Source organism: Tenrec ecaudatus, chromosome 4, assembly GCF_050624435.1.
Source record: "Tenrec ecaudatus isolate mTenEca1 chromosome 4, mTenEca1.hap1, whole genome shotgun sequence".
NCBI classification, from domain to species: Eukaryota; Metazoa; Chordata; class Mammalia; order Afrosoricida; family Tenrecidae; genus Tenrec; species Tenrec ecaudatus.
The window spans coordinates 195140725-195156061 of NC_134533.1; the positions used below are offsets into that span (position 1 = coordinate 195140725).

The 15337-nt window shown below is 53.1% G+C and overlaps 1 protein-coding gene across 1 annotated transcript in view; it reads left to right on the plus strand.

Moving 5' to 3' along the window:
* RFTN1 (raftlin, lipid raft linker 1) overlaps nucleotides 1-15337 on the plus strand; it is a 234853-nt gene that overhangs the window by 168882 nt on the left and 50634 nt on the right. The window contains exon 6 of the mRNA XM_075547176.1: nucleotides 11133-11336. Within this exon, the coding sequence (XP_075403291.1) occupies nucleotides 11133-11336 (204 nt within the window). The remainder of the gene's footprint in view (nucleotides 1-11132; nucleotides 11337-15337) is intronic.

Sequence of the window (15337 nt, forward strand, 5' to 3'; positions counted from 1 at the left end):
GTCCAGAGGGCTGCCAGTTCCTCTACAGTGTACCAAGGTAGGTCAGGTACTTCAAGTTGGTCTAATCTAGGCCATCTGGCAGTCCATACTTCATTGAACCAACCAAATAAAGAATTAGATCCTTTATTAGCCTGTCTCACAGAGACATTGAAAGAAGAGTCTGTGCTTAAAGGTCCCATATCCAGAAACTCAGACTGGTCTAATATAACAATTCATGCACCAGTATCCCACGCCCTTAGTAACCATTCCCAGGGATATTCCCCAAGCTTCTGCTTGTATGTATTTGAAAACTCGAGCAGGTCGTTATGATCAGGGCTCTGACCTGAGAAAGGGTGACTTACATATCCCACCCTAATCCCCTAAGAGCGAATGGGCTGATCACATCATGAGGGAAGATGACATCATCTGAGAATCATGGTTCAGTCATGTGACATGCATTTTGAAGTCATGTGGCACATATTTTGAGAGGCTGCAATTCAATCCACAACAGATGTACCATATATACTCGAGTATAAGCAGAGTTTTTTTAGCTCATTAAAAAAATCATTTTATTGGGGGCTCATACAACTCTTATCACAATGCATCCATCCATCCATTGTGTCAAGAACATTTGTACACTTGTTGCCATCATCATTCTCAAAACATTTTTTTTCTATTTGAGCCCTTGGTATCAGTTCCTCATTTTCTGCTCCCTCCCAGGACCCCTCCCTCATGAACCCTTGATAATTTATAAATTATTATTCTTTTGTCATGTCTTACACTGTCCGATGTGTAGATCCTTGTGATCAGTTCCCCCTTTCTACCCCACCTTCCCTCCATCCTCCTGGTATTGCTATGCTCACCACTGGTCCTGAGGGGTTCATCTGTCCTGGATTCCCTGTGTTTCCAGTTCCTGTCTGTACCAATGTACATCCTCTGGTCTAGCCAGATTTGTAAGGTAGAATTGGGATCATGATAGTGTGGGCGAGGAAGCATTAAAGAACTAGAGGAAAGTCATATGTTTCATCGTTGCTACACTGCACCCTGACTGGCTCATCTACTCCCTGAGACTCTTCTGTAAGGGGGTATCTAGTTGCCTACAGATGGGCTTTGGGTCCACACTCTGCACTCCCCCTCATTCACAATTATATGATTTTTTGTTCTTTGGTGCCTAATAGCTGATCCCATCAACACCTAATGATCACACACTCTCGTGTGCTTCTTCCATGTGGGCTTTGTTCCTTCCCAGCTATATGACTGCTTGTTTATCTTCAAGCCTTTAAAACCCTAGCTGCTGTCTCTTTTGATAGCCGGGCACTATCAGCTTGCTTCACCACATTTGCTTATGCACCCATTTGTCTTCAACAATCGTGTCAGGAATCAGCACATTTTTATGCTGAAAAAGCCCCCCAGTTTTGTGGTAAAATTAGGTGCCTTGGCTTATACTTGAGTGTGTACGGTAGATGTATTTCTGTCATCACTCCCCTGTTGACAGCTGAACACTCTGAGGTGTAGAGAGCAGGTCTGTTGCCCAAGGTAAAGATGAACCCAAGAAGGCTTAACCACTCCTGACCCTCCACTAGGCTTTGTAACAGTCAGGTTTCTCTGGATTGCTCCAGATTTCCCCTTTTCCTTCTTGGCCTTGGAAATCGAGAGTCTGGCCACTGCCTGTGGAGCAGGTACTGACATTAGCTCAGTGGCCTTTTTCTAGCCTTTGGAAGGTGAATAAGTATCCAGACTGCCAGTAGGCCTTTCTTGGTCATCTCTCTAGTTTATGTTGTTATTAATTCTTGATACCAACTTACTGCAAATAATTCATAGCTCAAGAGTAGAAGAGAAGGGACATTGTTTCATTATCACGAGCCTGGAAGCATCCCTGGTGGTGCAGATGGTTAAGCCCCCGACTGTGGGCCTGAGAGTTGGTGGCTTCAGTGCTGTGGAGCAGTTCTGCTCGGGAAGCATGGTGTCCCCACGAGTCTGAGTCAACACCCGGGCAAACTAACGACAGTTCCCGAGAAGACAGTGGTGGGAGGGCCGATAGCTGGGGCTTCTTTTCCAGTTTCATCCAGAGGGAGACGTTAGCGCAGCTTTGGTTCTGGAACACATTTTAATACTCTTGTTTAATGAGCCCCAGTGGTGCTGTTGGGTAAATGTTGGACTGCTAACCTTCAAGGTCAGCAGTTCAAACCTACCAGCCACCGTAAGGGAGAAAGATGAGGCTGTCTGCTCCCATAGAGACTTGCAGCCTTGGAAGCTCCAGCTAAGGTCACTATGAGTCAGACCAGCCTCCGTGGCAGTGGGTGTGTACTTTGTGGTTCAGTGGGGCCCTGGTCCTTCATAAGGGCGTGTTGAAGTTCAGCCCTTTGTTGGGTGGCTCTTCACACGGCCTGAAGGAAGGCCACTCCATCGACAGAGTCCCTGAGAGCACATTCCGTCGCTGTATGTGCCTCCCGACAGTGTCCAGGTCTTCTTGATCCACAACCCTCGTCTTCTCGCTGCCTGGACATGTGTGTTCTCAACCCTGAGAAGGAAGACGGGCCTCCTTGGCCACATTTTCTGCAGTTCAGGGCCTCCAGAGAGTGACGCCCCCCCAAGAGGAAGGGGCAGGAGTTGTGCAGAGGCGGGGAGCCCCATTGTCATGAACTCAAACTCCAGGTTCACCCTCCAGGTGGTCCTGAGCAAACGGCTGCCTACCTGCCTGAGCCTCCGTCTCTTGTCCTGAACAACAGAGATGGAGCAGTCATTCCTGGTGGAGGATGACGCGCGTACGTGTCAGCACTGCTGGACACGTAGTGTGAGCTGCTTTGGGGGGCGGGGGAGACAGGCGCCTTCACCTCTGCAGAAACCCTGCCTTTGAAAAAGCAGGCAGTTAACACTGACCTCCCCACCCCTTCAAGGGTTCGCAGACAGGCCCTGTATTCTGGAATCTACTTATCACCAAGACTCCACTCAGGCTTTCTACCTTCTGTGGTTGACCCCTGGGAGAATTAACTGGGGAGACTTGTCTTGGGACCATCACCAGGTGCCCAGGATCCTCGGCTGCCCAGAGACTACCCCATTGCTGGATGCACGGAAACCTCTTCGAGGGGGCCTGCAAGTGTCCGATTATGTGCGCCATGTCCTTGAGTCCCTGTCCACTACTAAAGGACTGGGTCCCCCTGGTGAGTGGTGGGGTCATGCCACACCCAGCTCAAGGCAGAGCCTGCTGGTCCACACCTGGTGGCTGCCCGGGCCTCCCACCCAGGAGCTGACAGGCTCTGAACCGCAGGCCATTTACTGCTGTCCTTCAGGCATTTAAACGTGACATCAACGGGCCACTGGATTTTTCCATCCGTTCATGAGCATGTGCCAGTGGGTGAAATGTGCAAGACAGCATTGAATTACCCAGTATTGAGGTAAGCATGCGCTTCCTTGTGCTTGCTCACTAAGCTGTAACGAACCGTTTCACCCCTTTCCACCACATCAAAGATCTTGTTTCTAGGTTTGGCTGGCACCTCTCTCACCCAAACCCACAGGGCCTTCAAGACCTCTCTCCACATTCACCAGCCCTGACAAAGGCGGGGTACCCAGTCAGCCATGCCAGCGCAGGCGGACTTGTGCCCACGCTCTCACCTGTAGCTAATGAACACTTGTTTCACTTAGTGCAGATGAGTACGTGAGCCCAAGCTCACCTTGGCTTACTGGGTCATCTGCCCGGGCACCCGGCCTTGTCAGGGCCCGACAGGTAATGGTTGGGATGAGAACCACCTGTCCTAGTTCTGTTGCTGGGATAACCACGAAGCGAACACAACCAACTGGCTGCCGCTGGGTCCATTCCAACTCATCCTGACCCCGAGGATGGAGTACTCCGTGGGTGTCCACGACTTGACGGACATAGAAAAAGGGTGACTTTAAGGAACAGGGGTGGGTTTTGTCACTGCGCCGGAGGCTGGAAGTGGGGTTCAGGATGTGAGGCACTCGAGAGCGAGTTCCTTCTTTCTTTGTTTCAGTGTCTAGTTGCCCTATTCTTGGAGATCCAGCCGGGTACAGCTCTCTGCCCCTCTCACTCTCAGATGGTGTCTTCGTCCCCCAGTCTGTCAGAACTCAGGGGTGATGTGGTTTAGGACACACCCTTCACTGAATAGCACAGAAACCCCTATTCCCCAATGGGACCAGGGAGAAGGTTTCAAGACCTTTGGGTGTGTGCGGGGTGGGGTGGGGGAAACGTCTTCAGTCCCTAACCCCACCTGAGTGCATTATTTTACACTCCCCTCCCCCCAGGTGTTGCCATCTCAGTCAATCCTTGCCAAGGCTTCAGGACGAACGATGGTCTTATTATACCCATTTTACAGATGGGGACAGGCACTCTCCACGCCCTGTCATGTTAAACCTTCATCTTAACCTCGTGAACATTCCATCTTCCCTAAAGGCCAACAATCTAGGGCCCGTGGCCCTCCCCGAAGCCCCAGCTTCCCTGCACAGCCTTTTTCCTCGGAAGTAGGGTGGTTTCCTTCCCTAGGAAGTCTTCTAACACCCCCCCCACACACACACACACATACACACACTCAGTTTCCCCTCCCTGCTGCTAGCTCAGCTCTCAGCTTGCCTGGCTCTCAGGGCCCCCTAAGGAGGTTGAAGTGATTTTACTCTGCTTTCTGCCAGGTGGGCTTAAATAGGCAATCACAGCAAGACAATTAAAAAAAAATCCAGAGGGAGATCCCCTCCTTCCCCCTCCTCCTCCTCCACTTCCTCCTCCTTGTTTAATTTTGTTCCTTTCTAGCAGGCCTCTGGGAGCAGGAGTCTAGTGGGAGACTGATCACTGATCAGACAGGGCCATACAGCAGGACACACAGGGCATGGTACCCCTCCCCTTGGGCCCAGCTGGTGGCCCTCCTTTCCCCTCCCCACCCCCAGAGGCCAGGGGTGGCCCATCATGTGATTCTCACTCATTGACTTCCACGTGCCCATCAGGGTGGATTTCCTGTTTGTTTGAAGTCCCTGTGTTGAAGAGAGAGATGTGTGTGTGTGTGTGTGTGTGTGTGTGTGCATGCGTGTGCGTGTGTGTGTGTGTGTGTCCATGCGCACCTGCCTTGTCCTAGCCACTCCTCCCTCCTCCTCTCATCCTCCTCACACATCCTCACCTTCCCAAGATCACGGTCAGGCCTCAGAAGTATTCCCTGCCCTGGAGCAGCTCCCCTGCGGCAGCCCTGCCCTGGAGCATGTGTCCTGTCATTGTCTGCAGACAGAGAGCAGGACTGGGCTGAGGTCCCCGGGGGTATAAAGGGTGAGCCAGCTGGCCCACTAACGAAATGACTGGAGGCTCATGGTCACCCAGAGGTACCTTGAGAGCAAGGCCTGGCCATCTACTTGGGAAAAGATCATTCACAGGCAGGCCAAGGGCGCACCACTGTCCTCTGATACACACGTGGCGGCCGTGAGTCAGTCAAGTTGATAGCAGCTGGTTCTCCCTCGGGGTCTGGAGACTGGAACTCTGCTGAGTAGTCAGTCACTTCTCCGCAGGACGGGGTCACTTACTCTGCGTTTTCAAGGCTAGAAATCTTTAGAGGTGCGGGGGGACTCTTTCTCCCATGGAGCAACCGGTGGGTTTGAACCTCCGACCTTGCGGTCTCCAGCCAGATGTGTGACTGACTTCTAAACACGCCTGACCACTCATCACGCCCCTCCTGGCCTCCAGAAGTCTGGTCGTGTCCTTCCCTCCATGTCTCTGTGGCTGCAACTCTGGATAAAGGAACCAAGCCAGAGGGACAGGTCCCTACAAATTCAGAACGTTCTCCTGTCACCAAAACAGCCGTAAAAAGCCTCCTAGCACTCCTCTTCCTACCCTGTTCCCTCTTGCTTAAAAAGCCTAGGAATGCCCACCAAAAACCTTAGCCGGTGATCGCAGTTGCTTTTCTCGGTACAGGGGCTTTGATTCCTTAGACTTCCTTGGCAGCCAGCTCACTGTTAAAACAGTGAAAGCTTGCGGGGGAAGGGGAGAGCGGGTGTGGGGGGCTGCCCTGGGAGCAGGGGGCTGTACTCTTGAGTCTGGTTTCTTGGACGTTTGGCCTCCTTCCCTAACTCTCAAGGAATACCCTCCCCTCCTCCACCCAGATAGCCCTCCTCCCCCAGGGGTTCTAGCCCTTCCCAGATCTGCCACCTGCCACCATCTTCCCAGCCCATCATGGAGTCCATTAGCAAAAAGCTATTGAACTTTCCGCCTGTGGTCCTCCACGCCTGCTCTCTGTCCTGATGAACTGAGCCTCTAGTCGGATTTGGGAAACAGCCCGGATTTGGAGTTTGAAAGACTCTTGGCTCTGCTGCATACAGGCTTCTGACTTCTGGGGGATCCACGCACCACTCTGGGCAGGGAACCAAGGCGGGCCCCTCCCGTGCAGTTGGAGGGTCACAGGAGATGGCCGAGGTACAAGGCCCCTCTGAGCACAGACCACGGGCTCTGTCATGGCTGCCAGGCATGCTGTTTCCACGCCTCTGCCTTTGCTGCTGCCGTGCCGAGGACCCCTGATCTTTGTACCTGCAGTGGCAGAGGCCTGAGACAGCCTCAGTCTGCACAGGGCGGCGGAAGCCCCTCTACCCTCTGCACTCAGGAGTCTGCACAGGGCAGCAGAGGTCGCTCTGGCCTCTCTTTCCTCCAACCCTGCCTTCTCTGGGATGAGCCTTTGGATTTTAGCTCCGCCTGCCTAGCCTCCGGGCCGCCCCCCTTACTCTCCTTCAGCTTCCTCCCCTGTCCGCGCCGACCAGGCATGCACGGTGCAGCACCCACTGCGTCTCAGACTCCGCTGGACACCAGGTGGCACAGTGTCCATCACTTGGCTGCTAACTGAAAGGTGGGCAGTCCAAACCCGCCTAGCAGCTCTGCAGGAGACAGTCCTGGCGATCCATCTGCTCCCACCGGGGCCATGTCCATGCAAATGGAAGTCATTTCTCCCCTATCAAACGGGGTTGCTGGGAGTCAAGAGTGGGCCCCAACAGCACCCCGAACCAGCAGCCACAGGCGTCCTGTGAAGCAGGCAAGCTCCCGGGCTGAGGAGAGTAACCGCCAACCCAGGCAAGAAGCAATAGGAAGTAGACGAGACCAGCTTCGTGCTCTGTGGGTACCCTGCTGTCCAGTGCTTCCCAAACATCCTCAGAAACAATGCCCCGCCTCCTTTGGAACTTTACTGCATGGGTCTGGAAACATCTTCCAAGTGGGGTCATGCAGAGTCACGGAGCAGTGAGGAGATGGAAGTACTCACGGAGCTTCTTTCTGGAGCCCCCGAGGGCTGCTCTTAGGAGCTCCTGGGAAGAGGTCTGTTGCAGAACCAGAGCATGAACACATTCCAAGGGCATCCGTTGGGGCCAGTTTCTCTTGGCTGGTTTCCATGAGAGCAGAGAGGGGTTTGTGGCCAAGGAGACGTGAGACAGGCCCATACTAAGGGATCGACTCCCTTCACTCACCGCCATCTTGTCACATGTAATTCTGACCCATAGCAGCCCTAGAGGGCAGAGGAGAACTGCCCCTGTGGATTTCCAAGTCTAAATCTTGATGGGAGCAGAAAGCCACATCATTCTCCTGGGGGGCACCTGGGGGACACCTGGGGGTTCCTAACTGTTGACCTTGGGGTTAGCAGGCCAACATGTGGTGGCTCACTGTTGGAGACCAGGCTCCCGTATGGAGGGGTCTCCCAGTAGTTCATTGCTACCAAGGCTTTTGAGGCTCTGCATTTCCTGATCCTGGAAAAATGTATTTCTGCCACTGACTGTAGTGCTCCATCCTGGGAACCGTGCCCTCCCGTCTGAGGCTCTCCTGGGAACCGTGCCCTCCCGTCCAAGCCTCGCCCACCACCCCAGCACGCCTGCTCCTTCTCCTTTTGGCCTTCCCCTTTCTCAGTTTCGTTGCGTGTTTGGGAAAGTTGTGTTCTTGTTATGCCACGTGAGCAGGGGTTCCTTCTGTGTGATTTAATGCCGTGTTGTTTTGAATATTTCTGTGACTTTAAAATCGCCTTTTTATTCTTACAAATTTGTGGGTGCTTGACTAATCCAGGTCAGCCACTCAAACCTCGGGAGAAAGATGTCCAGTGCCAGAAGCCCTGTAAAGGGTCTGTGTTTGCCCGGATCTGCTCACTGGCAGTGGTCTGGGTAGCAGGCGCTAGTGGCAGGTGCCATAACTCACCTCGGGGTGCTGTGGGCAGTTTTGGTCATGCGGACAGCCTCCGTAGCATGTGGCACAAACCAGAAGACCCAGAAATATCATGCCCCAGGAGCCAGCCCAGGCAGTAGAGTTGGTAGTCAACACCATAGCCCCCTCACCCATTGGTAGGGACCTTCTGAAGCATGCTCTCAACTCTCTCTCTCAGGTCCCCAGTGGGATTGAGCCCCAATTGCCCTGCTCCCTTCATTGACTTCCACACCTTCCACATTACACACACACACACACACACACACACACACACACTATGCTTACAGCTCAGGGGCTACATTTGAAGCGATCCCGATGGATCAGTGGCTCGCTCACACAGTGACTCACTTGAGCAGAGCTTAGTACTCCTGACACCCAGGACTGGAATATACACCTGAGCATCCATAGCTCCTCCGGAAGATGCTAGATCCTCTAGGTATTGCTCCCCAACTCTAGACCCAGCCCTTGACCGCCCCCTTCATGGCAGAACTTCCTCTGCATCACTCCATTCCGAAGCTTGGGATTTCAAAGTCATAAGCTAGCGTGGTTCTCCTGGTTTGCTGTTGGGTCGGTTCGGACTCACGGCAACTCTATGGGAAGGGGCAGAATTGCCACATGAGGTTTCCCAGGCTGGAATCCGGGGAGCAGATCACAAGGTGTTTTCTTCTTCAGAAGAGCACCTGGCGGAATCGGATCGCGGACCTTTCCATTAGAGAGAGCGCTTACCCATGGCAACAGCGGACCCCCACTGCCTCCAGCTGTGGTCAGAGGCTGTACATTTCCATGGCAGCAGACTGCCTCCTGGTGGGTTCAAACTGCTGACCTTTCAGTTCACAGCCTGACAATTAACTCACTGTGCTACAGGGACCTTACCAAAAAAAATTAGTCTTTAAAAGAATACCATCGAGTCAATTCCAACTCCTGGCAATTGTGTCCCTAGATAGGGTCTCCAGGGCTGTCAATCTTTATAGGAGCAAACAGCCTCATCTTCCTCCTAAAGGGCAGCTGATGGGTTTGAACCACCAACCTTGAGGTGAGCCATTCCAATGCCTACCAGACAGCACCACCAGGGTTCCTACAAAATAGCCCAGTGATGGCCAACTCCATCCACCAAGGCCTAATTCCCTGTGTGCACACATTTGCTGGCTGGAGATGTCTTCTTCTACTAGGCAGGTGTCCCACAAAAGGCAAGATGTGGGGATGGCCATTTCGAAGATGGGCCTTACCCTTGTAGGTAGTGTACTCACTGCTGGGGAGGTGCTTCTGACTCACAGTGACCCTATAGGACAGGGTAGAACTGCCCCTGTGAGCTTTTGAGACTTTAACTCCTTACTGAAGGAGAGAGCCTCCTTTTTCTCTCATGGAGTGGCTAGGGGTTTCGAACTGCTAACCTGACTGTTAGCAGCCCAACACATTATGCTACCAGAGAGTTGAAATGGCTTTCCTGATAGTCTAACTATCGCTGATGACAAAATCTCATGACCCGGCGTTGATTCCTAGAGAATGCTTAATGATCTTGCTTGCTCAGATGGGCTTGTGGAAAGATGTCTCCTTGCTTGAATGCGGTCACTCGATCGCGGGTGGACGTACCTGTTTGGTACTGATGGACTTCATTAGGGCCTCCTGTGTATGGCAAAGGGTAGTGTTTCCCTTCATGGTCATAAGTGAAGTGTCCTCTTTCATAATTTCTAACAATGGAAGTGAAACTACTTAAATATTAATACTGGGGTGTGATGCAAAATGCAGAAATATGGGAAGCAGCCCCTGGAATGTGGGCCAAAGCCAGGGTTGTGTGCTGGGAGGATGCACATGCTTTGTCTTTTTGGCTAATGTCAACCATGCTTTCTGACCTTTCCAGTTTTTTCTTTGAATGGAGGGTGGGGATTTTCTTATTATGCAAGCAGATACTTTCGGAAACCAAAATCTATTCCCGACTCTCCGGTGCAAACAAAGCTTCTTAAGTTGGGCCATGGGTCTGATTGCTGGGCTCAATGAGTCACTCAAAAATAGACCATCTGACTGAGATTGAAATCCCAGGTTCTTGCTCCCGGAGGCTGATATTGCTAGCTCATGCCCTGGAGCACGTCTGTCAGGCGGGGACAGCTGGTGGGGGTGGGGGAGGTGGGGAGTGTTATTGATTTCTGAAGGACTGAGCTATAAATGAAGTCACGGGAAGCTTGGCGCCCCCATCCCCCACTGCTGCCACCCCTGCTCAAAGCTGCCCTGCCACTCCAGGCAGGAACCCTCATTTACAGGAACATATTTATTTTTACTTATCAATGATGTATTTTTGATGTGCTTGATGAAGTATTATGGGTTCAGCCTCAGGAAACACCACTGCAGTTTATTAATAGCGAAATTCCGGGGTGTAAAGATTCCTGCCAGTAGGGCTATATTTTTGTTTATATGTGCCGCTGTGCATTTCTTTCTTTCTTTTTTTTTAGCTCAGCTTTTGTCCAAATATATCTACATTTACTTCCAAAACACATCCTGATTTGAATTTATAGAAGGACCTACTGGGACCTTGTCTGAAGCACCCAAGTAATCTCAATTAATCCCAGATATCAGCCATTGATTATATTCCTGGTTGAAAGCCCACGTCCCCCAACTTTGAAGTTCATGCCACTTTTCCCTACCACCATTGGGTCCATTCGGACTCAGAGCTGTTCTGTAGGCAGTCTCCATCTATTGCTTGGAACTGAGCATTTTTTGGTCTGTTAACCACAAGGTTGGAGGTTCAGGTCCAACCAAAGGTGTCTTTAAAAAAAAAGACCAACCATTAATATCCTGATAGAACCTAGCTCACCTGTGACATGCATGGTATTACTGGGAGGCAACCGATACTGGTACCGCTGGTGTCACCCTACCTTCTAAAAATCCCACTGCAAAATAAATAAGTAAAATAAAATAAAAATTCCACCGCACCCAAAGAAGCCGATGCTGACCACCATTTGGCCTCTTCTCTCCTCACCCCCACCCCTTTTGCAAATGCCAACAGAAATGGAGCTCATCACCCTGTTCAACAAGCCCAAGAGCCAGCAGAAGTGTCGGCAGTACTACCCCGTCTCCATTCCTCTTCGGGTCTCCAGGAACGGCCAGACGGTCAACGGCTTGGACGCCAACTGGCTGGAGCACATGAGCGACCACTTCCGGAAAGGAGGCGTGCTGGTGAACGCGGTCTTCTACCTTGGCATGGTGAACGGTATGGATTCGCAGCCCTTGGGTGCCCGCGGGAACTCTGCTTCCAATGTGTAGCATCCCAGCCCCTCTCCAGGGCCCGCTCCCTTCAGAAAGCCCCGCGCGGCTCATTGCTGCCTTTGATTTCTAATTAACACGTCTTAAGGAACTTCCCGTAAAGCCCAGGACCTGTGCTCTGTCAACCTCTCTTGGAGTCACCTGGTATCTTCCCAAGTGACAGTAGAAATAGGATGGATCCGATGGCCTCCGTGGTGGCCTTGGTCTGGGTTGCTTTTAAAAAGCTCTCAAAAAGTCTTTCCCTGGGCATGTTAATGACCCCCTGGGATCACGCCGCCCCCAAAGTGCAAATTGTTTGCAGACCCCGTTACAGGTTGAAGCTGCAGCGCCTTGCGAGTGTCAGGAATAAATAGAACAGTCTCCTTGCTGTGAGCGCTGTTGGGAACCACACTGTTCCGAGGTCTGGTGGCACCCAGTTGTCCCTCCCCAGCCCCCACCCCTACAATGGCTATCCCGTGGTGGGGAGGGTGGGGAAGGGCGGAGGTTGCAGCTTGGACTGGCACTGTAGGCATCAGCTTTCCGAGGCAGAGGGGGAAACGTGTCAAGCTGAACAGGGGGTTCTGTTAGCGCAAAGGCAAGTGGAGTCACGGGGCGCGTCAGAGCTGGGAGGTGATTTGGGGAGCGCGGTCGACTTGTCAGCTTGTGTGCCTCTCCTGCGGGCTGCCAGTCAGCAGGATTCCTGAGCAAGGGAAACGTAACACCAAATGTGTCGATCCCAGCAATTCCTGGCGGGGGGTGGTGGTGGGGGGCAGTTGGCAACACAGCTTTGTGGAGCTTGAGTCTTACACCATTTGCGCCCTTTGAAATGCCAGCAGACAGCCTCCGGGGAGAGACAGCACCCCTTGTTCTGAAGGCACAGAATGTGACACGGCCCAGCTAGCCCTCAGTTGTGAGCACAAGTCCCTGGTCTAACGACCAGCATCTCACGTGAACATACTGCTGTAAGAGCAGCAGGCCTGTGCAGCTCGTAGAAACCCGTGTCTTACACAGATCTGCTGGTAAGCACTCAGGCAGGTCCTGCACCCTGTGTTGCTTCCGGCCCTGGTGTTATCAAACCCAGTAAGAAGTCAATGACCCATACAGGTCCCTCGATGGAGCTCAGTGGTGCTGAGGGTGACGGGAGGAGAAGGGGGTGCCGGGATATGTCACCGTGCACCTGCAGATTGGGCAGAGTGAGGAGCTGGAGGCGTGGAGGGCCAGTTGGAGAGAAAATGAAGCCATTCCAGGTGGGTCCTCACAGCCAGCGCCCTTGGGCCACCATGCATTGATAGGGGTAGAAGTCCCACATGCCACTAAACACACTTTAGCTCATTCTGAAGTTGACTTCCACTTGCGATCCATGTAGAAACATGACAGCTCTGCAGGCTACATGCATCCCCGTGGGGGTTCGCAAGGGGAGAAAACCCCAGAGCTGGCACTCGGATCCAGAAACAGAAGGAGTTGGGCCCCCACGCCGAACCACAGCTCTGACTTTGAAACCAGGCTTTAAAGTTTTTAGAACTTGATGAACTGAGTGTGTGTGTGTGGGGTGTGTGTGTGTGGGGGGGGGTGTCTAGTTTATTTCACACACGAGATTTGCCCACGTTTGGACAAGTCATCGCGGACGGAGTCCCTGTGACCCCTGGCTTCGTACACACCGCATCCACCGGCAAGCGCACTTTCACGCTGATGGGCCCGTGTAATGGGGCGTGGCATCTGGGCAGACTTGCCTCGAAGAGAAGTCAGTGCTGGGGCCATCGCACCGCGACCCAAGTCGGAGTCCACCCAGCACTCCAGCGCCGCCGAGAGCAACCGGGCAGTGGTCCGAGGAGCCAGCGCCCTGCCCGCTTCTCTTCGCCTGGGAGACAGCGGCGGCCCCGCAGTACAGTCATGCAGTAGCAGAGTGTGAGTTGTGGGCAGGGTGTCTGCCGGCTGTGGAGTTCAGCACACCGAGATCGTGCTAGCTTGGCCTTCGCCCACTTCTGCACAATCACGAGCCACTTATGTTAAGTTCCATGACTTCTCTTCCCTCTCCCACAGAAAGGGTAGGATGACCCTGGAATAGTGAAACAAGAAACCAGGAACCGAGGCTGACAGCTGGCTCCCACCCACAGCAAACAACTCGGATCCCAGCCCTTCCTCCCTCCCATTTGATCTGTTTTCTGGGACGGGAACTTTGAGTCCGACTAGATCCTTCACAACTCCTGCCTGCCAGTGCAGGAAGGGGGTGGGGGGTGGGGGGCACTGTGCGCAGCAGGATGGGCTCACGAAGGACTGGGGTGGGAGTGAAGGGCGCAGTCTTGCCTGCTCCTCTGATCGTGCCAGCCGATGGGCGGCAGCGTGATTGGAAGGCCGTTGCGTGTGCAAGAGAGTTGCAGGTCGACATCGCCCCAGGTGCCAGCACGGTTTGTAGTCTCCTCACATAAAGAGTTAAGTCTCAGAAACCTGGAGGGACAACCCTGTTCTATAGGATCTCTGCGAGTCAGCTTTGAGCTGATGGCAGTGCGCTTGGAGTTTGGGGAGGGGGAGGGTGGCTCATGCCGGCCGTTCCTGGCCCTGCAGTGGCGTGGTGAACACCAAGCAGACATGGGAGAAGGGCCCATCAGAGGGCGAGGAAATTGATTATGCCAGCTACCCATGTGGGCAATTCCGTCCGATCTAGCTGGCTAAGAGGGTGGACAGAACTACCCCACCCCCACCCCCTGGTTTAATCTCTCAAAAAGAGGCCAGATGTTTTGACCACTTGTCATGACGTGTCCATCTCATGGTGGACACAGGAGCAGGCCCGCGTCCCAGGGTGAGCTGGGGGTTAGCATGACAGGCAGAGACGGTGTCTCCGGGGCTGCAGGAGGGACAGGCAGGATCTCACAGAAGTCACCTCTGGGGAAAAGACAGCAAATCCCCTCTTCCCACATCCTTCTTGTAGATCATGAGCTTGGAATGTTAACGGTGGTCTTTTGCCAAAAGATGGACATCAAATATTTATACATGGCTGGGGCCAATAGCTTTCTGTGCACAGTAGGGAGGCATCTTTACCTTAATAAAAATGCGGTGATAATGGAATGTTTTCCATAGATGGAGGGCGATGTAACCTTTTTACATCTGGACCCTTCACTCTCACGCAGGCCTATTTATACCCGGCCCGGTGCACATTACAGCGAGACCGAGCCATGAAGGGAATGAGGAGACGGTGAATGGACGAGGCCGTCAAAACAAGGGCCTCTTTAAAAGCCCGGCTGTCTGCTCTCTGTGGTTCATTGACTTCTCTGCTGTTACAGACGACCAAACTCTGACAGCCATTCTGAGCTCCCTTCGTCGTTAAGTAGGTGAATCAGCACTCCAGATTCAGACACGGCAGAGCCACCGCCGAGAGGCTGGAAGCAAAACACTGGCTGAGACCAGTGGCATATACAGACCCTGGCCTGTTCCTGCTCCGTGTCCCTGAGAAGGCCACCCGGGGCCTTTCCCCATGGACCACCCAGCCCTGTGCCCCACTCAGCCTGGAACGGAGAAGGAAAGAGCCAGAGAGGGCTGGCAAGACAGGCAGGTGGTCTCCAAGCAACCCCCAGTCTCTCCCCTCCTTCCTTTGGGACCTCAACTCTGAGCTGCAGTTCTGTGGGCAAGCAACCTCTTGCCTCAGAGAGAAAGGACACCACGTTCTTAGCATAGATGCATTTCTAGAGCCTTCTGGTGATCTCCTGATACTCAGACACACTCCTCCCTATGGAAGGACACTAGCCTCCATGGCCTGCTCACTTCCTTGTTTGTCCAGCTCGGGTCCATTCTAGGGCTGAAGCGTGTGGTAGGTGCACCTTAGTGGCTTGGAGGCCGCCCCATAGGGGGAAGTCTAGGAAGCTCGTTTGTAAGGGATGCATGTACCATGACAAGTGGTTGGTGTGGTTGGTATGTCTGGGGGCAGCGGCAGTGATGAGCAAGAGGGACGTCGCACCTTTGCCCTTTGAACAAATT